The following is a 24,643-nucleotide window of genomic DNA, read 5'->3' on the forward strand; positions in this document are numbered from 1 at the left end:
GCATCTGTAGGAAAAGCCCGTTTTATTATAGCTCACGCAGTTTTTACAAATCGCGTGTTAAATATAGAATGATTTTACTCTTCGAGCTGGATTACTGTGAAAGGTGGTCATGATTTGCGTGATACGTCGAAATACGTGCTCTAACTTATTACCAAATTCTTGCAAAGCTTTCTAAAGTTATTGTTTTACGACACATTTTGCGATATACAAATTGAAGTCTGAGAGTTAGCAAGGCATATCCACTTGGAATAAATTCTGATTATCTCCCCAATTTTGCGATTTCCGCTTTCCAAACATGTGACGAAATACATCGACGTTCTGCTTATTCATGTTCCTAAATACATAATAAAGCGTTTCGCCCTTAAGGTAAGTGCAACAAGAGGAAAATTTTTGGAAGTTCGATGGCTCTTTTCTTAAAGCTGGTGGCGGCTTTTAATTTCGTTGAAAGTGGTGGTGCCTTGGAGACACTAGCTTCATTTCTTAAGCAGCAATATCTGCCATGAAGTAATCAGAAAGTGGCGTAGTGAAGCTCGGTCAATTGGTGAATTATGCGTTCTGATTTGTTGTGCAAGTAATGTCTGCCTGTTAGAAAAATCTTGTTCAACTAGTAGATTTCTGCTTATGAAGCAGGTGAGTTTTAAAGATTATGTTAACTCTAAAGTAAAGGACCAGGTATAACTTTCGAAGTTTTGTGTAGTTATGAATGTTAGAGTATAATCAGAACCGGGCTCTTTATTGCGAGGTCAATTTACCGGAAATAGCAATCGCAGAGTTCACTGTTGTGTAATTTCCTGGCTAACCCTCCGGTGGAGTTAACCATGGGAAAGTTTACCCTTTATTTACAGTAGGCTCGGGCTTATTGCGCAAGAGGCAACTCAGTGCGACAAAGCTCCAACGCGTCCGTTGTGCTGTTACAGTAACAAATTTATCCAAGAGATGACATTCTGTGATTGGATCGCTTAGTACCATACAGTATGATGTGTCATGACTGTGCTAGCTTAGATGCCTCGGCGCACCCGTAAGTGCCGCGCATTGGGGTCCTTTTGATGCATTTTGGCGCAGCTAGACAAAAGGTTACGAAAGATGTCTTACCCTATGTATAAGCGCCATCACCAGTTGCGCCAGCATCCATTACGGTAATGGATTGCCAATGAAGCTATGCTGAAAGTCTTTTTCATGGCTTGCGTATATGTCACGGATTGAAACAGTTGGTTACTCTTTGCGGTGCTTGGGTAGAACGTAAGTACAAGAGGCAGGAAGAATACAAATTTGGATAGAAATAATATTCGTTAGGGATTCCCCGTCGCACAACATTCGTGATGGCGTTAGACGTGTGCAAATGCGGTTATATGGGATCTCCCACAACAGCGTCCCACATTGTCAACGACGCCGTTTCAGAATGTTTAGAGAAATTATTGCAATTAATTTTATTTACATATTATTATTTTACACACACACACATATATATATATATATATATATATATATATATATATATATATATATATAATATAGTATTATTATTACATATTATTATTATTATTATTATTATATTAGTGCCAATGTTACCTATAATAATATTAAGATCATTATCCCTGTTATTTATTACTATTATTTTAGCACCGCATCATTAACTCCGCAATTTACCCCGAATATTTAATTTCTTTTTTGTGAAATCACCCACTGCCCGTACCACTACGAAAAGTGTGCATTATGGAAGGCGGTGTCCACAACTTTCATAGTTGTCACCTAGATGTAAGATCGATGCCTGCCTTCAGTTTATTATAATAGAAAGGTCGAAGCCCCCCCCCCCCCCCCAATTTCGTGGTTTATGACATATTAGAAGCGTGCTGTATTTCAGCTTGTCTGCACGTGTCATTGTCTCCATATGATAAAAGCACTCAAACATATAAGGCATTGAACGCACCCGAGATGAAAAAAAACCTGCGTTTTTCTTTTTTGCTTGCACAGCCGGTGAATTTATTGACAATTGATGGTGCGTTCGAAGCCAGCGAATAGCCTCAAAGCTGCTCCAGTAGAAAGGCCTGCTTGCTCGCCTTTCTGTTATCGTATTACTTCCTAGGTGCTAGTTTATAAGCGCGCACCTGAACTGTAATCTGAATACGGTGTGGCTTTGTCCACGATATAAAAGAGCAGTGTGTTTCTCGGCGTGGGAAGTGACTTTTCTGGCTGTTCAGTTTAGCTTACCTAGAAAGATTTGGTAAAATGTTAAAATTCCTTCCTTTAACATTCGTTCAGCTTCGCAAGATGTTATTTACTGCTGGTCGTGTTTTATTTTTTTTCGATGTAGCTGGTCATCGAAGCTGTCTTGAAACCCAACATACCTGGCATAATAGCCATCGACCTTTTCACACTGAAGGATGGTCCGTGTGACACTGGCAAAGGTTTGTGGCTTCATCTTGCATTTCAACAAGCTTCTAAGTTCAATTGTAATAGGTAATGTAGATATTATCAAAACGTCCTGTCGTTTTTGTTTTGTTAAGGTGAATTAGGCTTCCAAACGATAGCGTATTTTCAGGGAACTAGGCTGCAGTGACTTAAAGGCGCATTTATTGCTTTCTTAGGTATTATGTAGACTATTGCGGAGGATGCATATTTCATTTAGTCTGAATAATCCTAAATGACCTTAATGAATGACATTGCTTAAAAAGGGCGACGGGGCATACATTGAATATATATTTCAGTTATATAATACGAAGAGTATTACTGGTGCGAGTGAAAGTGTCCGAGAGTGAGACAAGAAAGATGATGGCTGCACGAGTGATGCCTTCCCGCGCGAGCAAAGCAAAAGAGGGAGGGGAGCCAGCTCACGGTAACGCGATCAAGCGCGCGCGAGGGGGCGGGAAGAAGCGGGGGGGGGGGGGGGTAAAGTTGGCGGGCGTCTCGATTTCAGGTGCGCGTCTCGGCTTTGGCTGCGCATGGCTGCAGGTGCGGCTGAGAGCATACGCGGCCGCGCACCCTGCTTTAGACGTAATCTGCCTTGTGTGCAAAAAGTGGTCGTGCCGAGAAGGCGTGGCACCATGTAAGCTGTCTTCCCGTGCGTTTAGTACTGGAGGTTGTGTAATTTCCTGTTTCGGTCATCCACTGGAGCGAGAGGAAGATGAAGTATTCGCTCCCCACTGCCGGCTGTCTTTTTTTTTTTTTTTTGATAGCGTCGTTCCAAGGCGGGGGACACTGGCAGCCGCGGGGGCGGAGTGCACGCGAAAGCGTGCCTGGCTTCGCTTAATTCGTGCCACCGATGTGAAGATATCGTCGACGCACGTGGCGTAAAATGCTGTCATTCGTCGCCGATTCCCAAATTTATCAAAACAAATTGTTTCCTCATTCCAATTTGGTTTTTTTTTCTTCGGTTGCCTGATAATTCGTAAAATTCTGCGGCCTCTTCCTGTGTAAGAAATATTGATCGGTGACTGCACTTATATATTTGCATAAAAGGTAGAATTTCAGTAGAACGAAATTTAGATTAAAAGAAGCACATTGGCGATTTTAGCGACTTCGTCATATCGAGGTTTAACACGACATTAATGGAGAAACGTTTCTGCAGTAGACCTTGCTTATATCAAATTAACAGGCACTCATGGCAAGTGGAGCATATATTGCCACGTAGTGGTTTATCATCGCATTACTTTGCTTGAGCACGTACGAATGCCAGTCCTCCATATAATGGCGAACAATCTGTCTTCTTGGGTCATTGTTTTAGTTGACTTGCCGGGCGGTGGTGCTGTACTTGAACCAATCAAAGAGCTGCGCTAAAAGTGACGAAGCTAAGTGGACGCACCGTCAACTCTCCGCTCCATGAGTGGGATGCTGAATCAACTATAGCATTCCGCCTTCCGCGGCTTGCATAGGCGTTGTGCACACGTATACAACAAGCATACTGGCGTTACTACTGAAGTGGTATGTGTAAGCACTGGTTTGGGCGTGTTTAATACTGAACATGAAAACAACGTGATCCGGTATTTCATTGGGCATTGAATAACGCCCACTTTGCGCCATCGAGGTAGAACGCCTGCAATGTCATTGGCAGCGCTCCTGAGCACGCCAGTGTTTTTGGGAATATGGGAGCTGCCGGTGAGCTATCTATTCTGCCGTGCAACGACTGCTTTTAGTGCTACGTCACGCCAACGTGGCGCATGCTAGAACCGTTATAACGCCATTCGAGAAGTTCGAGGGCAATGCTATACCTTACAATCACCGCGAGTGCGTGGCCCTTCGGGCGATACTGCCAAATTTATTTGGTGACCATCTGTTTCGCGAATTCGTGCACTCATTTACTGTAATGCATCTAATAGCCCAACAACGTGTTCTTCGATACATTATTAAGATTGTTTTTACCTACCACGCGGCTTCGGTGGCTAAGGGTTCTAAAGCTGAGCACGATTTCGCGGGTGCAATTGCCGGCCAAGGCGGCCACATTTCATTCAAGGGAATTGCAAAAGTGGTCACCTGCTTAGATTTGGGTACACGCAAAAAAAAAGAAAAACGGACGCCAGAAAGATAATCAATATCTTTCCATTTAGCACCCCAGTATTGCTTCGGGGTGTGAAACCACATAAATCGAATGATATTTTGGAGTTGGTCACGGGGCCACTTCAATGGGTCAAGTAATTTTTTATTATATACTATGCCTACTGAGATGAGCAGCACCGTGGCTACTCAAGATTAGATTTTGTCATCGTAGCGAATTTCCGTACATGGGAATAACTAGCTTTTTTTCGAAAATCTTGTTTTGATTTAAGCTTATGGGCTAGTTACGTGCTCATTAGTGAGTTAAAATCAGTGCATTTAAAAAAAAAGTTACGCCTATTGAAAACAATAAAATACGTTACAGAGTAACTGAATGTATTGATGTTTATGTGCCCATGTTCTTCAAGTGCACTAGTCTTCCTGATGTCGTTTCAATTACTTGCTACTTCACACCAAAGTGGTAGCATAAGGTTTTCGGATGGTGTTAATTTCTATGAATTGCTGGCATAGACCAGTCATGCAGTTTAGTGAAAGGATGCCATATGAACAGCTTCACCTTGATTATACTAACCAGACATACTTTTCCTACCAGGCCGGCAAGACATCGGCTTACTGCCTATCGTTTTCTTTTAATAACTTTTGAGAAGGAATTAAGAATGCATGGCACATATTACAGCTATAACGATTAATTGTGATTATTTGCTCTGCTCTCTCTTCACAGAATGCACGTTTGAGTCAGGCACATGCGGCTGGGAGCTCCACAACTGGGAGCTAAAGAAAGGCAACAGTGCCACATTGCCTTGGGAAGACCACAGCACAAGAGCACCTTCAGGTTAGATATGTTACTTGCCACCATATTAAAAGGTGTCCATGGACTCATCAATTTACCAGTACAACTTGAATGAATATCAAGGCTGCAACTTGTGATCGATTAGGAATAATCGACATAGACCCCAGGAGTGAAGACACATGGCACTTTGCTGGGGGTGATGTCCATTGTTACCTGTTGCAAATAATCTTGGGATGTTCATCAAATCATCTCACACGCAAACGATTCTCGAATCGGGTGGAATATGCCTGGGCAAATAAAATTTTTTATTTCGAATGAATTACATACTGGGATACTCTCCGAGGCCGAGGAAGCATGCGTAATCTGCTGATCATGATTTTACTGAACAATCAATTAAATAAATAATTTATTTACTTGTTTCGGCTAATTCCAAATGTTCCCCTCCAAAAGAACCATCCATTATGGTAGATTTGATAGCCAGGCTTCAAATTTTGCTCCCCCTAATATGCTAGGGAATACATTGGCCTTTCGCTTCATTAAACATTACCTTATGTGCTGTACTCTGTATAACGCGGAAAGGAGCGTGTTATTCGGGTCCCTCAAAGAGACAGGAATTCCCCACAGTTCTCCTCAGGACATTGTTTTCCCGCGCGGGAACCACTTAGATAGGAAGGAGGTTTCTCGCCTTCTTTTAAATTACCTGCAGGACACGGATTTGGCCTTCACGTGGTGACCTTAGGAGTGACTATGTGTAGTTGTGAGGTTCGTGTCTGATTTATATGATTTATGTATTTTAGGTGTCGCTACGGTGGAGCAATTGCCGGCAGCTATTGCAAGGCTTATCCCACCAGTAGCCTACAACCACTCGACTCAACTCAACTCATTTTGCTTCTTACAGAAAGGCCGAAGTTTTCAGCAACAAAGCCGGCCACAAATACGTCTTGCCTGCCTTGAAGGCAAATTTCTCGAAACCTGTTTACTTTCTGAATTGATGCGAAATGTCACAGCATGGGTCATTGATATTCCACATTTGTAACATACACTCCTGAAAGATAACATTTCAAGCTGATAAATAATGGAACTTTGTTACTCACTAAATGCACATTGCAATTTCCCATTCACATCAAGCCTGCTCAGAATTTAAGGTTTCCTGCAAACTTGGGGTGCCACGTGGCCGATTCCACTGATAATAAAAATGTACCAGCGTGCGACTCATGTGTGAGCCAACCACAAAAAGTAAGACGGTAGGAAAACGAAATGAAAGTTCGCCAATATAGCGCTTAGCACCGGCGTACGCTAGCGTTCTAGTTCGTTTTCCATTCTTCTTATCCCTGGTCATGCCGCGTGGCTGATCTTAGAGATAACGGCCCTGCAGTGGGCATATTATGTCCGAGCCAACGACGAGAGCTGAAGACAGCCATTTAAACTGGCAGCACACGACGGGGCGGATCGCCGGTTCGGTCTGCGGTCGAGCATGACGTGCCTACGTGACGCCCAATCACGTCGCACAAAAGGAAGCCGCTGACGAGCTGCTTGCGGTATGATGAGTTTTAGCTGAGCCACTTCAAAGCTTTCTGCTGACTGTCGCGTGGGTCCGTCCCGTCGCAAGAATCTAACTTTACTGAGGAAATATAAATTTCAGTGATTCACGCACTAGAGTAGTCACACCGTTTTGACCGACTGCTTACATAGTGCTCCTGTGCATCCTCCCACGGGCAGTTCAGTGCTCACTCTCTTCCTGTTTCTATTTCCTCTTTCCATTACTCCCCCGTTTCGGGTAGTGAACCGCGCACTCGTCTGGTTGACATGCCGGCCTTTCGTCTTCTTGCCTTCTCTCTCGATCTCTCTCTTGGAGTTTTCATTATAAAAACACATGAAATTATGGTGCATCGTAAGTTTTCTGGAATTGTGACTATCTGGGGTTCCTTACTGGGCTTCTAAATCGAAGTACAGGAGAGTTTTTGCATTCGGCCTGTATCGATATGTGGCCGCAGCGGCTGGGAATCGCAACCGCGCCCACGTGCTTAGTTGAGAAACGTCATAGCCGCTAAGGCAGCGCAGAGGGACCTTACGGAACAAAACAGTAAATTAAAATGATCAATAATAAACAGAGCCACAAAAGGACTTTGCTCATGAAACTACAGCTGGTTGAGTGCACGCTTGCTGTGCGTCACCGCTATTCATTTGTGTGCTGTGGTTTAGCCAACGTTTTTTTTGTCTAAGGGGGACAGAACTCATCACCGCCGAGACAACTGCGGGATGCTGCGCTGAAATTTCAACACCGGATAAGCGCTGTGCCTGGTTTAAGAGATTGCATGTTTTGAGGCGCTAGAAAAGGGAAGTGTTGCACTTGGTGCTACGAGACGGTGCCAGCGTAACTAGTTCTTTCGCTGGCTAGTGCCCGTCGTGATTGCGATTGGTGGTAAAGCGGCCGTGGCACTGGTGTTGGTAACTAATTCAATCACTGACTAGTCGGAAACATTTCGCTCCCATTTAACAGATACTCTGTGAGAAGTAGGGGTGGACAATGTCGGGGTGATTGCGCATTGTCACCCGAATGGTGGCTCACGTTGTTTTACCATCAAGCGACGAAAATGCATGACAGCGCTTCGTGTAGCGTTGCGTATTTTCGTTGCTCAGCGTTTTACTGAAATAAGGCTAGAGGAACGCATGCATTCCAGCGTACCTACGACGCGGGATACAGAGTGTAATCTCTGTCACACTGTACAAATTATACCGGTATTATAAGCTGTCATTCGATTGTCGTGTGTTGCTTATATATAGCGTTCTACATACCGCTATTTATAAAGAATAGCAGCTTATGCCGGAATGATGTGTTTTCTTTATCCGTTATACTTCCTGCCTTCGCTTTTTTGTTACATTTTTTAATCGCCGGGACCTATCTTTGACATTTGGAAAGACCGGACCTTCTGTGGCTTATTTACCAGAATCAAAATATTTAATAGGAAAACAATAACGCTGCCGGGCAGGAACTTATCTACATTAAGCGGCGAGTCTGTGACACAAGTTCGCGATTATGGAGTCCTGTCGTGCAATATATCTTCGTCATTAACTTACCTTAGAGTCAAACAACACTACAAAAGCAACGATAAGCCGAGGATATGCGAGTGATGAGGGATGTCTAATTTGTTTATAATACGATGTTTGCAACAGTCCACACTGCACGGTCAGAAATATTACTTTATGGTAAGAGAGAACAAAATACTGGAAGATATACTCAAGTGGGCTAGTGCGCTTGCTTTATTGTGCAATACGAGGGGCCGTCACACTTCTGAGAATGGCGACTGCATACAGCATTTCAAGTTCTTCATTACTCCGTCACTCGTGAATTGCTGGCAACATGTTCAATTCTTGGAGGCATGGAAACTTGAGTTACGTGTACGTATTTCTTCGCGTTGGATCGCCAGCAATGACCCCGAAGAACGCATTAATCGAGCAAAATTTAGAAAATTGCTATAACTTGTTGTCGTTCAGACATAGACAATATTATCTCGGAGGTGAACTTCACCGAATATTTCAAAACAGCGCGAACAAGCAGGAGAAATTCGCCATTGTGCTAATTACTGGCAGTTTGCCAATTTACTACCAACGCAGCATTCTTGTACAACTAGCCGTCGTCACGTTAATGTATATATGCTGATATCTTCTAAGAATTGTCCTTTTTGTCTTTTGGCTTGCCAACGTAGCAATATTTTGTTGAATGTTGATTCCGTGGCCTCTTTTGATTACTGCGTTCTTCTGATGGATCGATTACTACGTTATTGCAGGTGCATAGTTGAACAGCACCGGTATGACGTAAGGATTTATTCTGCTAGGTTTTATACTATTCTTACCATTCCCCGTGCATGGATGGCCAATCCCGCTAAGAACGTGGGCAGGAAGCGACTCGGACTACTACGAAACACGAAAAGGAATGGCACAGAAATAGAATCATTGCTCTATACTGACCCAGCTTCCTTCTTGAAAGAACGTTTATCACTTTTGTTCTTATACACTATGTGGTTCGAAAACGTGCAGGAAACTTCGCCTTGGTCAAGTCCCCGGGAGGCCGCATGTTAAGCCCGCCGGGTTGGTTCGATGCTGTACAGGACAGATGTCTCCGCTTCTGGTTCTTTCTCTCCGGCACGGCGGCTGAGACTCTTAACGTGACTCGGGTGCTGGATCAGAACCACCAGGAGTTCCTATGGTCCCAAATAGCAACTAACGTCCTTTCGAAGATATGGTACTCTGCCGCTGTCAACCTGACCAGTCATCAAGGGGATGTTGCCGTGAGTGCCTCATTTGCTCTCACTTTCAATTCTGGGCGAGTACGCACAGTGCCCCGTGGTGGATCCCAAAATACTCTAGTGGCGTGGAATGTCTCGGATTTAGACGTCTATTGAGAGTACGTCAGTACAATTTATTGCATATAAAGCCATATACATTTAGGTAATTTTAATTTTGCTCCTACGCCAAAAAACTGTTTCATATCAAAGAAAATATAACTTGTTCGCTTGATTTCTGGCCATGGAGAATTCGTTGCACCACGAAAAAACGAAGAATTTTTTTCCAATTATAGCCTTATAGCAGTCACTTAATACATAACAGTCAATATAATCATACATTCTGTACCTTAATGATTCGCAGCTGAACACTCGCAAAGAAAGGTGCGCAATGAAAGCTTCGCTTCAAAACGCTACAATAGGCTATAGGTTGCTTCCCGAGCTTAAATCAAATCCTTTATTTACCAATACACCCTAGCTTATGATAGGGCGGGCATTACAGGGTCATGCAGCATATATTTAGGATACTATTTGATATGCATTCTTGCACGCATGATCACATTTATACACACTGGACAGGTGGCAAGAAATAACTCGAAAGAAGCTTTTCTATGATAGGGCGAAAAAGGTTTTCAGTATCTTTGCAATTCCTTGCAGTGCAAGATAAAATGCGATTTTTCCACTATTAGATATCTAGATTGATGGTGTATAGATTATAATTATCATTCGTTGTGTGCTCACCTGCTGCAAACTGATAATTTTGCTCGTCTACGATTTCTGCATAGCATTGCCAAGCAACATGGACTATTCGTCGCTGTTGCCTCTTACAGCAATCTTCCAACAGTACACAGAACACACAATCTTTATAAAATCTCTTTGACTATCTTCATAAAATCTCATAAACCGGTGACATTGGTTTGTTCAAGGTTTGTGAGTGTTAAATCGTAGTTATTTCCCGGCAATGTACAATTCTTGCTCTGGTTGCGCTCGAAACTTCGCGTTAAAATAACTCCTATGTGTGTTATCATGACTATATTTCTACTTCAATAATTTTCTTGTGTCTGAAAGCACTTCTGCTGCTGCATCTTCTCTTTCGTAATAATCTATTTTGAAAGCAATTGTTTACGGCCTAATTTTCTGGAACTCTACTTGTGGGGCAGTGGTTACACCTTAGGCTCGTCCCATAGCATGTTAGTATGTTAACTAGAGAAATTATTATTATCCCTGTTACTGTTATTGTTCCCCCTATTGTCGTTGCCACCTTGTTCGAGTACTGTCGAAATACTCTCGCTACACTTACTTCGCTTCCGACGTAATCACCTTGACCTTGCTTCATTTTTTTTTTCAAACTACTTCATGGCATCCTCATCTGCCCCGAACTCCTTAAATGTACGCTTACGATGTTTCGTATTCCGTGCAACGTAACCAGAAAACACAGACCTTTCCATATTCCTGCCAGTTGTCACTAAAGCTGAACCATCCAAAGAATATTGACTCTTTCTAATCTTACTTTCGCGATCTCAATATTTTTGATCACTCACTGTCATTGTTCTTTTCTTAGCTTTGCATTGTTGTTTTGTAGTGCCACACATCTTTTGTTATTTTTTCTTGATGTTCATGTAAGCGTGCGCCAGCGCTCACACTTGCGGTTGCTCCTGGGCACGTGCAGTAAATGAGTGATTGAATTTTTGAATAGTTGTTACTTCTTTAATACTATATGTAGCAACATGAGGCCTTCGCATCCTCGGTTCTGCCTGCCGACTTACAAGAGAATTCCGTATCCTACTTCTCTTCCTCAAATTGTATCTTATCCACGTGTCTCCCATTTCCTGAATACACCTCAGTGTGTTGAAAAGGCACAGAGGACTCATATCGCATGCTACTTGAGTGTGTACAGAAAAAGCTTATGAGTATAAAGCAATTTTTCATGTTGGAAATATTATCCTACCCCATGTCACTTAGGTGCAGATGTAGTTGTACCGATGTTCTCGATTTCTACAAAATCTCTCCTGTGGAGTCCGCAGAAGACTAGCAAACCAGGGTAACTAGGCTCTTTCCCGTTCCTCTCTATTTCAGTGGACACTCACCTCCCCACAAAGTGCAAAGTCAGTGTAATTGTCGTTTTCTCCATCTTAATAACTTTCAAAATATGTTGTCTTCTTTGTAGCCTGACCCTTGTCCTATCTTGACAATGTTTTCCTCTTCTTCCGCATGTGTACTATGTCGCGCGATTGTTTGTTAATGCTGTATTTTTGCATATTATCAACCAATTTATGCAGTTGTTGCATTTTTGTTCTTGTTTTCATCCCATGTTTTCCGCCATAGCTTCGGTTGTAGTCATTTTACATTTCTACTTTTCTTGTTTCTCAGTGCACCAGCACTCAGAACTTGGCGTTGTTCCTGGGCACATTAAATAAACTAGTGATTGATTGATTGATTGATTGATTGATTGATTGATTGATTGATTGATTGATTGATTGATTGATTCATTCATTCATTCATTCATTCATTCATTCATTGATCATCATTATTATTATTCTAGCCCTCCAACAAAGCCAAAAGAGCCAGCCTTTCCAGTAAAGAGTCTTGTACTCACTCTGCAGCAAAAATAATTTTCTTCCATGCAGACGGTGTTCGAAGGCGTTGCCTCCGGCGACCCCGGCACTGCCGTAGCTGTGGACGACATTGGTCTGAGTGAGGCGCCTTGTCCAGCACCAGGCAGCTGTTCATTTGAGGAAGATATGTGCAACTGGTACAACAACAAAAGCCTCGCCTACGCACAGTGGTACCGACACAAGGGCCCCACTGTCTCCTTCCTGAGCAGGCTGGAGAAAGACCACACAAGGGGCACTAGTGATGGTGAGAACTATTAGTGGTAGGAACCCAAGAAAGGATAGCTGTACTGTGAGCTCACACCAGCGAGGAGGTTGACGAGAACTTGTCTGTTAGCATGTTTAAAAAATACGAAGGCTTCTGCTTGCTGACCAATTCAAAATTTAAATGCCGTTTCGGATTCCATATGGGATTCTTATTCAGAATGCAGTAGACCTAAAGACGTCGTCAGTTTAAGCACGCAGTACGCGACGTAATATTTATATGTACACTTAGCGCAAGGTGTATCCGCCCGGTTCATGATATCGCGGGTCGACTGAATGAGCAAAATTCGAGTAATAGCATCTTTGTGTGCGCGGTGTGCCAGTGTGATAAATAGACGTTATGGACGTCACGATTTAAGCTCTTTCAATAATCTCGACAGTTTTCCGGCTTCACCCATGTAGTACAGGCCACCGCCAGCACCGAGAATTCCGCAACTACCCGTAAAAATTTTCATCTTTGAAGTAATTCTTTACCTTGATAACACTGTTGCAGATATTGTTTGATTTTATCCATCCAAAACGGAAATCATATCTGTCGGGCAGGTGTGACACAACTTTGCTGGTTCCTGACACGTATGGGCTGCCGACGCGTAGGCGGTACACTTTAGCGGTGCCCAGCACAACTTGTTTGTTCATTAGGAATTTAGGACACGCTTCTCACTCTTCACCCAATGTCGCTGGCATATTGTCTCTACCTGTTTTTGAAGTTCACCTTTTCCAGAACCTTTTCGTGTTGTACCTGTCATTGGAGATGATACAACGCACGTCGTGTGGCCGATCAGGTTGCAAGGCGCAAACTCGAATCGATCTCGTGTGTGCATTTTCTTCAGATAAACGGAGAGGAGGCTGCAGTGAGAATGTCCCTTGAATATGTTGAGAAACAGCAGTTGGCTGTTGTCCTATATTGTACGATAGATGAACTGCATGGCCGGCGCGACTGCGTTGACGCACTGGAGACGTCGATCGAAGTCGTTCTTGTGTATAATAGAAAAAAAAATTCATATAACGTATGAACACCTTGGCCACAAGTGTGAAGCTTTCTAGTACTGCTTGCTCCAGTTCTTCCATCATCAGGCTAGTAGTTACCAATATTGACGCAGCCATAACGATCACCTGCTTCGGTCGGTATACCCTGAGCCGTAGGAAAAACGTGTTGTACAGACAAAACTGAAGCAAGTCACAAAGTTCTCGCGTAACAAAATGTACCCTGTTGCTGAAGTTGCAGTCGCGAGTCAGGGTTGGCTTGCATGTTGCTATGGCCAAGTCGAATGGTATAGAGGAGAATAATAATGGGACGTCAAACCACACCAACTTCTAGTTAGCACTGTGACCAATGTGTTCAGATTTTGCGCGATCGCAGAAGAGTTCGCAATGTGCGCGGTCGTGCTGATGGCTAGCGAGCTCCACACTTGGTGTACGTATCGACAGCCTGTAGAATGCGGACCGAGTAAAAACAATTGCTTGTCGAAGAATTACGGCTGACTTGTATATCTGCATGGGGAAGGTGAAGGAGTGGAGTCATCGGCAAGAAGCAAGCGGTAATTTTATTTCTAGTTTTGTGGTCGTAGATGGAGAGACATTATCCAGCCTTTATTGAAGTTTCCTTTTTTTTTTAGGCTGCTAGTGGGGTCCTTCTGCAGTGATGCATACGTTTCGTCCGTCTCGACCGTGTCCAGCATGTTTTGGTGGTAGGCAGCGCTGTCCAGTAATACCGTAGCGTTTACTGCAAGCTACTGGTAAACTTCACACCCACGCCCAGACTGTTCGTATGCTGTGTGAAATACAGGCTTTGAGTTTTGCACAAGGATAACGTCGGCCTACTTGTGTTGAACTTCAGTGCAATCAAGCTGGCCATACAGTTTACCGTCGAAGTGGAGAGCCACAACAAACTCTCCTTTCTCGACATGCTTGTGCCGTTCTAACGGTAGCCTCTCGTTTTCCGTTTATCAAAAGGAATCGAACACCTCATGGTATTTGGACTTTGCTTCTTTCGACACTGTCAGCCATAAGACGCCCGTAATTGCTTATCTGCAATGATGTATTATATTGCATTTCAAAAGAAACAAAACTGAACGTCGCAAAATTGAAGAACGTCTCTAGCGCTAAAACAGTGAAAACGCAAAATGATAATTTGAAATCCGTGCTGTCGCACTGGAGTACCAGCACTTAGGTTGAGGCATGAAATTCAGATAGGGCACCTTCAGCCTGCATTATTTTGAGTAATAGTGGGGACTTATCACTGGATAAATAAATGCAGTGTTCTAAAAAACTTTTTGATATAAAGTGACTGAGCGTTGTTCTTTAGCACTCGCTAGTGTAGGAAGCGCGATTCTGTCATAAAGTATCGACAAGTTGAAGAGGGAAACACGACTTCCGCGCGGTAGTGAAGTAACATTGGCTGAGCATTTCAAGTTCCTTACCTGTTTAAAGACAACAATGCTTGATGTCATTGACCAAATACGTTGGAGGTCTACTGCACGCTTATAATGACTGCATTTTTTACAGCCTTCATGAGTGTTAACTAAATCATTAATGCTCTTCGGAACAGACCTATAGGGCCTATTTATATAAATTGGTGCAACGCTAGAACTTCTGCTGACTGACTGACTGAATAAACTTTATTGAAACCAGCAAGAGATGGTGGCTGGGCCTAGGCCTCCCACGTGGGGACGTCGAGGTGTTGCCTCTTCGCCGCCTCGCAGGCCTGCTGGGTCGCCCAGAGTTGGTCGTCAAGGTTGGGGTTACGCAGGGCAGCGTGCCATCTCGACGAGAGGGTCGTGGGGTTAGTGTCGGGGTATTGGTGTGTACAGTCCCAAAGCATGTGTGGAAGTGTGGCAGGCTGTGTCTTGCAGATATGGCACGTGGGATTGGGGTAAATGTCTGGGTAGATCTTGTTGTAAAGTTGTAATGAGGGGTAAGTATTGGTTTGTAGCAGGCGGAAGGTTGTAGCCTGCGCTCGGGATAGTTTGTTGTGTGGGCCGGGGAAGGTTCTACGCTCTAAGTAGAAGGACTTTACAAGATCATTCTAGCGTGTCAGGCGATCCCTACCGGTGGGGGCAGCCTCCCCTTCTCCCGCGCGGTTAACTAGGCCTCGCGCTAGGGAGTGGGTAACCTCGTTGAGGTTGGGGAGGCGCGGGTGGACGGTGCCTACATGAGCCGGGAACCAGACGAGTGTAACCTGATGGTCGGTTGAGCGGGGCGCTTGTTGCAAGATGCGCAAGGCTTGGTGTGAAATACGGCCGTTGATATAGTTGATAACGGCGGAGCGGGAGTCAGAGACGATGGTATGGCATGTTGGGTCTAGTGTGGCTAGCGCGATGGCCACTTCTTCAGCTTCCTCAGCGTGTGGGGTTACTAGGCTGATAGCATGGTGGAGAGAGCCTTCACGCGTGGTGACGGCTGCAAAGCGGGTACCGTGAGGATATTCGGCGGCGTCGACGAAACTCACACCGTCGTGGTGAGTAAGGGATTTGGTGAGAACCGTGGCACGTGCTGTGCGACGTGCGTGGTTGTATTCGGGGTGCATGTTTCTGGGGATAGGATCGGCGTGAATCCAAGCTCGTATGGTGGAGGGGATCTGGTGCTTATGGCCATGTTGATGGTGGTATGTGATACCGTGCGAGGTGAGGATATGGCGACCCGTCGCTGTGAGAGTGAGTCTCTCCAGCTGAGAGCGACGTTGGGCCTCGATGAGTTCGTCCAGTGTGTTGTGGACGCCTAGTCGAAGGAGGAGGTCAGTGCTGGTGCAACCGGGGAGGCCGAGGGCTTGTTTATGGACACCGCGTATAAATATGTTGATCTTGGTGTGTTCAGCCTTGTACCAGTTTAGATACGCAGCAACGTAGGTGATGTGGCAAATTACGAATGACTGGATTAATCGGAGCAGATTCTCCTCTTTCATACCCCCACGGCGGTTGGAGACCCGCTTCAAAAGTCTCATGGTGCTGGCTGTATTCATCTTGATTTTGACAAGGGCCATGCCATTCGCTCCGTTCGCCTCTATGAGCAAGCCGAGCACACGGATATTGGTGACTAGGGGTATGGGGCTCCCATCCATGAGATGAAGCGCAATGTCTTCGTAATGGCGTTTAGCGGTGTAGTATTTTGGACGGCGGCCACGGAGAGTAGGCCTGTAGAGAAGGAGTTCGGACTTCGCAGGGGAACAGCGAAGCCCCGTGCCTTGGATATAGGTCTCGACTGTTTCAATGGCGGATTGTAGTGCCGTTTCTATTTCGCCGTCACTGCCTTTGTGGGCCCAGATGGTTATATCGTCAGCGTATATGGTGTGGGTGACACCGTCCACTTGCTGCAACTCCTTGGCAAGATCGATCATGACAAGATTAAAAAGCATTGGGGAGATAACGGAGCCCTGGGGAGTTCCAGCGCTGCCCAAAGTCTGGGCGTCGGAGCGGAGATCCCCCACCGAAAGGAAGGCCGTGCGATTAGACAGAAAGTCTCTGACGTAATTATAAGCGCGCGCACCGAGATTAAGGCGTGAGATGCGGTCAAGAATGGTGGAATGGGCTATGCTGTCAAATGCTTTTTCGAGATCGAGGCCGAGTATAGCTTTAGTAGTACGTGTTCTATCTTCTAGTTATGGTGCTTAAGTTGTAGCATGACGTCTTGGGTCGACAGGTGGGCCCGGAAGCCAATGACAGAGTGAGGATACGCTGCAGTGTCTTCCAGATGGGTGTTAATTCGCGTGAGGAAGGCATGCTCCATAACCTTTCCCACACATGAGGTTAGTGAGATGGGGCGAAGATGATCGAGGCTAGAAGGTTTGCCAGGTTTTGGAATAAGGATGAATTTTGCTGTTTTCCAGACCGACGGAATGGCACCATTACGCCAGCAGTCATTGATATAATCTGTCAGGTGGGTGACGGAGGCATCATCCAGATTACGGAGGGCTTTGTTAGTGACCCCATCGGGCCCAGGGGCAGAACGGCTGTTTAATTTATGCAGGGCGGCTTGGATCTCAGCGACACTAAAGTCTTCGTCCAGTGGGGGGTTGGGGGCCCCGGTGTAGGAGCCGTGAGATCGCACTGGGCCCACGGGGAGATACTTGTTGGTGAGGTAGTCTAATACTTGGGCGCGGCCCTGTTTCTTCCTTTCCGTATAGAGAAGTTTAGTGAGGCGATCTTGTTGGGAAGAGCGGGTGGCTTGACTATCGAGGAGGTGTTTGAGAAGCTTCCAAGAAGAGGGACAATGGATCTGTCCGTCAGCAGTATTGCACAGTTCAGTCAACTGCTGACGGCTCAGAGTGAGGCAATGGGCTTCGATTTCCTTATTAAGGAGGGCTATTTTAGCGCGGAGGCGCCTGTTGAGGCGTTGCCCTTTCCAGCGGGATAGGACGGATGTTTTAGCCGCGAGGAGGTGGGCCAGTCTACTGTCCATGCGCTCGACGGGGGCATCGGGGGTAATGGTGTGCGTGGCTGCATTGGTATCGGAGTGGAGATTTCGGGTCCATGCATCAATATCCGCTATGCGTTCCGTGTGCTGGTCAGCGGATCGATGCTTGCGAAATGCATCCCAGTCAACCCACGTGAACTCACGGGGTTTGGCAGTAACTGCAGCTATCCGAGGGAGAAGTATGGCAATGATGCAATGGTCACTACCGAGATCATGCTGTGTGTTGCTCCATTGGGCGTTGGTGACGTTCTTGGTAAATGTCAGGTCGGGGGTCGTGTCGCGGGAAGTGGAGCTACCGAGGCGTGTGGGGAACGTGGGGTCTGTAATGAAAGTGAGGCCGAGGTCTTGGGAGTCTTTCCAGAGGTTTTGAGCCGCCGTCGTCGAGTAGCCATATCCCCATACCGTGTGGGGGAGATTGAAGTCTCCACCGATAACGAGGGGGTTGGTGCCAGCTACGTTAAGGGCCTTCTTGAAGAGGGTGAGAAAACGGCTTCGAACTTTGGCAGAGGGATGGCTGTACACGTTAAGTAGAAAAATACTTTCCTTACGTCTCCTGGTGGGGATAAGTTCAACGAGAAGGTGTTCGATGTTTCGGTTGTGGAGATTGTGTTTGATGGCGGTGATTCTCTTGTGGACGAAAGTGCAAAGGCGGCGAGAAGCATGTGGCGGGATGAAAGGTTGGTAACCCGGGAGGGTGACCGAATCGATATGGGTTTCCTGAATCATGATGACGTCCGGTTGCCGGGTGACGGTACGAAGGTGTTGACGGATGACTGGCTGTTTGCGGAGATAGCCTCGGCAGTTCCACTGCCAGTAAGTGTATCTCTCTTATTGTGGGCCATGATGGGGATTGGGGGATGCCGTCAGGGGCAGTGCTGGGGTTTGGAGGGTAGGAGGAGCGGGCATGGGGAGAGCTTGTAGGTGGGTTTCAATGTTTGTGACACGCTGTGCCAGTGCGAGAACGGCGTGTTGCATGGATTCGACTGCGTTCTGGAGTGCGGTCATCGTGCTTTGAAGTGCGACTAGCATGTCCTTAACCTCTGAGCGCACTTGGCCCGTGGCTTCCTCTTGGAGGGCCCGCTTTTTGGAGGCTGGTGTCAGCGGAGCGTCGTGGCTAGAGGAGTGGGACGCTTCGACGGGTGGTGTAGGAGCGGGTGTCTTGGATTGTTTAAGATCGCGAACCTCTTGCGAGAGCTTGTGAATTAGGTCGCGCATAATGGCATTTTCTTTTTTGAGGTGAGCTATTTCTGCGTTATCATTGGTGTTGGTGGACTGTGGAGAAGGTGTGCTGCGACCCTCTCGCGAGGCGCCCTTAAGGGCTTCTGCGAAGCTCACCTTGGTAGTAGGAGACTTGGCGGGTGGGGCAGAAGTAGATCTGGATCGGGAACGGCGCTGTCTCGAACGTGAAGGGGTCCGGGAACAATGTTGCCTCGAGCGTGATGGAGTCCGGGATCTGGAGCGGGGCTTGGAGATCAAGGGCGGGAAGTCGCTTTCTTGAAGGGTGGCTTGCATTGCAGCTCGGCGTTCCCCAATGCGCTTGCGAATAACGTATGGTGTCTTGTAGCGAGCCGTACACGATTTGTCCGCTGTAAGATGAGGGCCGCCGCACAGTGAGCATTTGGGGTTGCAAGTGTGAACGGGAGGTGGGTTGCGGACTCCGCAACCTTTGCAGATCTTGTTATTGGGAAAAGGGCAGACATCCATGCGGTGTCCGAGGCGGCCGCATTGGTAGCAAATTTCTATTTGCTTGCGGAATAATGAGCATGGGATTAAGGTAGCTCCGTAACGGACCAGATATGGCACGTCGGGGCCACTGAAGGCGATAACAACGGTGGTTGTCGTTCCAATGCGTTTTGCGGCTAGTGCGAGGGGGTTGCGAGTATTGACGATATTGGCGATGACTTGCTGTGGGGTATCGGAGAGGGGGATTCCGCGGATGACTCCCTTCGTTGTGTCCTCGGCGGCCGTCTCATACGCGTTAACATCGTGCGTGACCCCATTGACTTGAATGGATTTTATGCAGACATACCGGTCGGCGTCCTGCTGAGCAAAGATGTTTTTTTTTGTTCATGTGTGTGACGTTTCCTGCATACTTTTACTATACGTACGTTCCAACTAAGTCATTTCGCCACCCATCTGCAGATATGTACTCATCACAGCAGGGCTTCAATTCAGCTGATAAACACGTGGCGTTAAGGTCATAATCAATGATGCTAATAGGACGGCTTCTTTAACTGGACAACGTACACACGGTAACACGGAGTATGATAAACAGGAGTGCTGACTCGTCTGATAAGGCGTTTGTGTCCCGGATGGCATGGAAACGTTACTAGCACATAGAGCTGTCTGTAGATGACGAGGCGTGTCACAAAGTAAAGCGCGCTTCCTGCTTGTCGACTAATCGCTTCTAAGACAATGTGCGCGTTACACCGTTGCCCGTGTGGTGCTGTGTGCGCGAGTGCTGGGTTCGCTAGTTGCCTAACGAAGTTAACGGGATATTTCATTGATATTAAATGGATGCAAATTTCGCCCAGTAACTGCCAGTGACAAGTTAGCAGCGCTTAAACAATTGGATTTTGTACTTCGGTATGTTTCTAGTGAAGTTACGTTTGATAAGATTAAACAAAAGTAAAAATAAAACTGTCAGCAATTTATCCTGACTCTTGGAAGTTTAGATCGTTACTGAGAAAAAAAATCGCATGCATAGCTTTGATTACTTGCGTGTATTTTTGTATAGCATCTGCATTCATGAATTTCTATTGACGGCATGCTTTCGCCTATGTTGTGACATGGTTCAGGCAGCATGATGTACATTATAAGAGTCCTGCGGTCAGGCTAACAACTCCAGCTTCAATTAAAGACTTCAGGTGTATGGAGCACACACCACGCCACTTATATTGGGTACCTGTGGCATCAGTGCCCTAAACATACTGAGCGTATACAGGCCAGGTTTTCACGAAGATCAGCCCAATTGTGTTATTCTTGAGTTACACCCAATAAGAAAGTGCAGTTTTATTCAAGTCATGCTCGCGCATGTAGTGTCATTGTGGGATCCAAGCCCAAAGCATTTCATGAAGCTTTCTACTTAGAATAGCTAAGTGGGCACAAGTACCATTAACGCCAAGATGCCCGTGGTGCTGCACTCAAATTATGCCCTGTTATTGCCTATATCGCCGCTAATAGAAGTGCGATGCGTAACTTTGGCTGATTGTATGTTTTTACTGATTGCAGTACTGCCGATAAAAAAATTCGGTGGAGACACTTAAGAGTGCTTACCTGCGGGATTGCGAAAGCATTGTAGTTTCTTTGGCGAAGCATTTTCGATTGATTTGTTCGACATGCATTAAAGTTGTTTCTCCTTATTTATGTGTGTGTTTGTGTATACGTTGGCCACAGACGGGCTCATTTTATACACTCATGACCTGGCGTCGAGATACTATCGCAGTAGACCCAGCACCGATGAAAGCGGGAGAGCAGGTGGCGCCGGAGGCAGTGCGCTCATTTTTGTACACGAAAGACGTGGCGCCACCTCCTCACCATTGACTGCGCCGTAACGTGCCCTGCGACGCACACACTAGGCCACACCTTTAGTCAGCCAGATGGTTGCGACGTGACGTGTGCAATGACGCACGCACTAGGAACAGCTTCAGTCAGCCACAACCGTAGAACCGCCATGGCGTCGAGGAAGCGTGCTCATCTTGCACCCCGGAGCCCAGAGTTCTGATTCCCAACGAGACCAAAATATAACTAAGGTTACTTTCAATGCCATTACATTAATTTGTTTACGGGGAGCCCAGAGTTCTGATTCCCAACGAGACCAAAATATAACTAAGGTTACTTTCAATGCCATTACATTAATTTGTTTACGGGAGCCTTCCTGTATAATTGACGACAATTCGAGCACTTTTGTCGTTTTTTTCACTGTTTTCGCTGTCGGTCATTTCAGTACCGTCGCTCGGTCACGCCGTCGACGCCGCCGCCGGATTTTCGTGTAATCGGGCATATAATGCTTTCGCATTGAAGAATCTCGCCCGTACCACTTATTGGGCGACAACATCAAAAGTGCGCCATACGGCATCGGAATATTTTGATAGCTGAAAGGGTTTTCGCTAACGCCTGTTTGCGCCAACACCCAGGGAAAGAAAAAGAAAGGCTTGAGAGTGCTTTGGAAAGGCGCGAAGAAGAGAGAAGGTGACCGGAAGCAGAGGGGCATGGTGGAACGCTGCTCACCTATTGTCGATGGAACATTGGTTGGTAGCGCTAAATGTATTACAAGAGAGAGCATCAGTGCTCCCTTCTATGTCACTCCTTGCATGGTGAGCTACCATAGAAGCAATGCTCACCCCTTTCAGGTAATCGAGCTGATGTGATAGCCACCTGATGATAGAGCTGATGTGATAACCACCTGTGGCCGTTATGAAATCAGGTAACTAAAGAATTGAATAAACAAACGGCAAATTCTCTCCCTCACTTCCCCATAAGAGAAACCATTTGTATCATTATTGCAAAAACTAGCAAGACACCATCCAATCTTTCTGCTTTAGTATTGCGGTTGGAAACCTTGCAGCTACGTGCAGTAACATGCTGTATAGTACGCTGCCAAACAGAACAATTACTTAACAACGAGGTTAAACATACTAAAGCAACGTGGGAGTTACATGAAAAGGCTTATAGGAAGCATATAAGCTATTTATGTCTTCATTTAAAGCTGCTACTTTACCTTTAGCTATTCTCTAAACGCGTGCTCAAAATTCCCTCTACGTAAAACTCCTTAATACTTTTTTTAAATGCCGTTTGAATTCCCTACACGAGGGCTTTAATATGTGCACCTGGTATAACGTGTTGCATCATGCAGCAGAAACAACCGTAACTAATCCTCCGCAGTATAGAAAGTTATGTGGACATACAAACTAAGAGAATATTGTACTTCAAATATTTTACTTCACGGATGTTGTAGTGAAAAATAATGTTTACCGCGTGAAGGTCAAATAAATCCTAATTGTTGAAAACAACAAATTTATGTGGTATAATTTTCGCAGCCACTATGCTGAAACAGCAGTGTTCAGTATGGCTTGTTGAGAAGCACATCTCGGCCAAGTTTTCAAATACTTATGTAATGTAGAAATGTAGAGTTCAAATACGTTAAACTCAATACTTAGGTATTTTTCGCACCAAGGACGTGGCAGTCTTCTGTCATTAAGGTGCCGTTGATGAAATAAAATTTTGTTTTACACTCTATAATAGGCTTGACTCTTTGTATAAATTGTCTTCACGGTAAACATGTATTACAGGATACTACCTGCTTCTGGACTCTGAGGACCAGGCTGCAATACCAGTTGGAATTTTGCAGAGTCAGACTCTTGCATTGGGTCCTACCGTGTGTTTCCAGCTCTATTACCACATGCAAAAAGGAAGTAAGTTTATAGGATGTTGTTGCCCAAGCATGCGTAGGAATTCAAAATTTTGCCACTAACGGGTTGCTTTTTTGCACTGTATGCTTGTTAGCGTCTTTTTATTTGTAAACGCGTTAGTTCAACTTCATCTGATAAACGAGCGGGACATGTACCTTGGCATACCAAAGGGTCAGTCACTACATCATTCATCACTGAGCAAGTTCATGTACTGGTATGCATCATCCATCATGGCTTCCGTTTTTGCTGTTTCCTCGCCGACTGGTAAAATGGTGGCGGATATCTTTAACTATATTTGTGTTAATCTGTTCTTGCTGTCTCTACAAAAAAAGCTTAGTTCGCGCCAGTGCCGCACAATTTGAAGGCGAAACTTTTTTTTTGTTTAGTGAACTATTCTGAGAGAGAGAAATAAACACCTTTATAAATGAGCTTTTTCCCTCAGCAAAAAGACATTTGTTTTACGCTGCGTGTGCATAATCGCGTACATGTTACTCCGCGTGAGGAAAGGCATCGGGGGTTGAGATGTCTGGGTAGCGTGCGTGGCTCGAGGAAAGAAACGAAAATATAGTCACTTTTTTCTCGAGCTATAGTCAATGCATCTTGTATCACTCCTATTCCCCATATACATAATGGAACAGATCAAACCATGACATCCTGTATAAGAACTGGCACGTCCGTTTATGACGATGTATAACCATATGAAATCATCGCATGCACACATGAGTGCTTCTGTTAGTAGGCGTTCAGGAAAAATTCCAAGTACATTACTGTAACTCATATTGGAAATAAAACGTGAAGAATTTAAAGTTTTAATCAGATGTAATTGAAAAAAAAAAAGTTTTTGATGGCACTTGAATGCACGCAGTTTAAGGCCACTGATATATTGCGCTTTAAGGCAACAGACTTGAGTGCCCGACTGTAGACATCCGACACCTAAGTTCTCTCTCTTTCACTCCCTATTACCCTCCCCACGTGTAGGGTAGCAAACTGGACTCAGTCTGGTTAACCTCCCTGCCTTTCCTTCCTCCCTTCTCTCTCTCTCTCTCTCTCTCATACCGTCCCTTGAAAACCACCGAAGTAATGCAAATTGACAGGAAGGCAGCAATATTGAGTGAAGTGTAAGTGCTTTTCTGTCTTAGAATCATGTAGTACAGGTCTGATGATCTAGGTGTACCAGCGATGTATTAGAATATAAATGAGTACGAAGGGAAGGAAAACGCAGTCAGTGAAGGCAGAGGATGAGGTAATGCGACTTGTTTATAAAATTAGCATTAGTATAGGATTACGATTAGCAAGAAATCGGTTGATGCAAGACCGGAGGCATTCTGTGTTGCTCAGAAAATCCCTCATCTAGCAGGGCATAAATTGGTTGGTGCTTATAAAAAT

At 45.4% G+C, this 24,643-nt stretch overlaps 1 protein-coding gene across 1 annotated transcript in view; it reads left to right on the forward strand.

Moving 5' to 3' along the window:
* Window positions 1–24,643, forward strand: part of LOC126537869 (MAM and LDL-receptor class A domain-containing protein 1-like) — a 255,308-nt gene that overhangs the window by 197,598 nt on the left and 33,067 nt on the right. Inside the window, exons 52-56 of the mRNA XM_050184966.3 lie at window positions 2,312–2,405; window positions 5,210–5,320; window positions 9,317–9,567; window positions 12,189–12,420; window positions 23,138–23,260. Of these exons, the coding sequence (XP_050040923.2) occupies window positions 2,312–2,405; window positions 5,210–5,320; window positions 9,317–9,567; window positions 12,189–12,420; window positions 23,138–23,260 (811 nt within the window). The remainder of the gene's footprint in view (window positions 1–2,311; window positions 2,406–5,209; window positions 5,321–9,316; window positions 9,568–12,188; window positions 12,421–23,137; window positions 23,261–24,643) is intronic.

The sequence above is a fragment of the Dermacentor andersoni genome, chromosome 4 (assembly GCF_023375885.2).
Source record: "Dermacentor andersoni chromosome 4, qqDerAnde1_hic_scaffold, whole genome shotgun sequence".
Classification (NCBI taxonomy): domain Eukaryota; kingdom Metazoa; phylum Arthropoda; class Arachnida; order Ixodida; family Ixodidae; genus Dermacentor; species Dermacentor andersoni.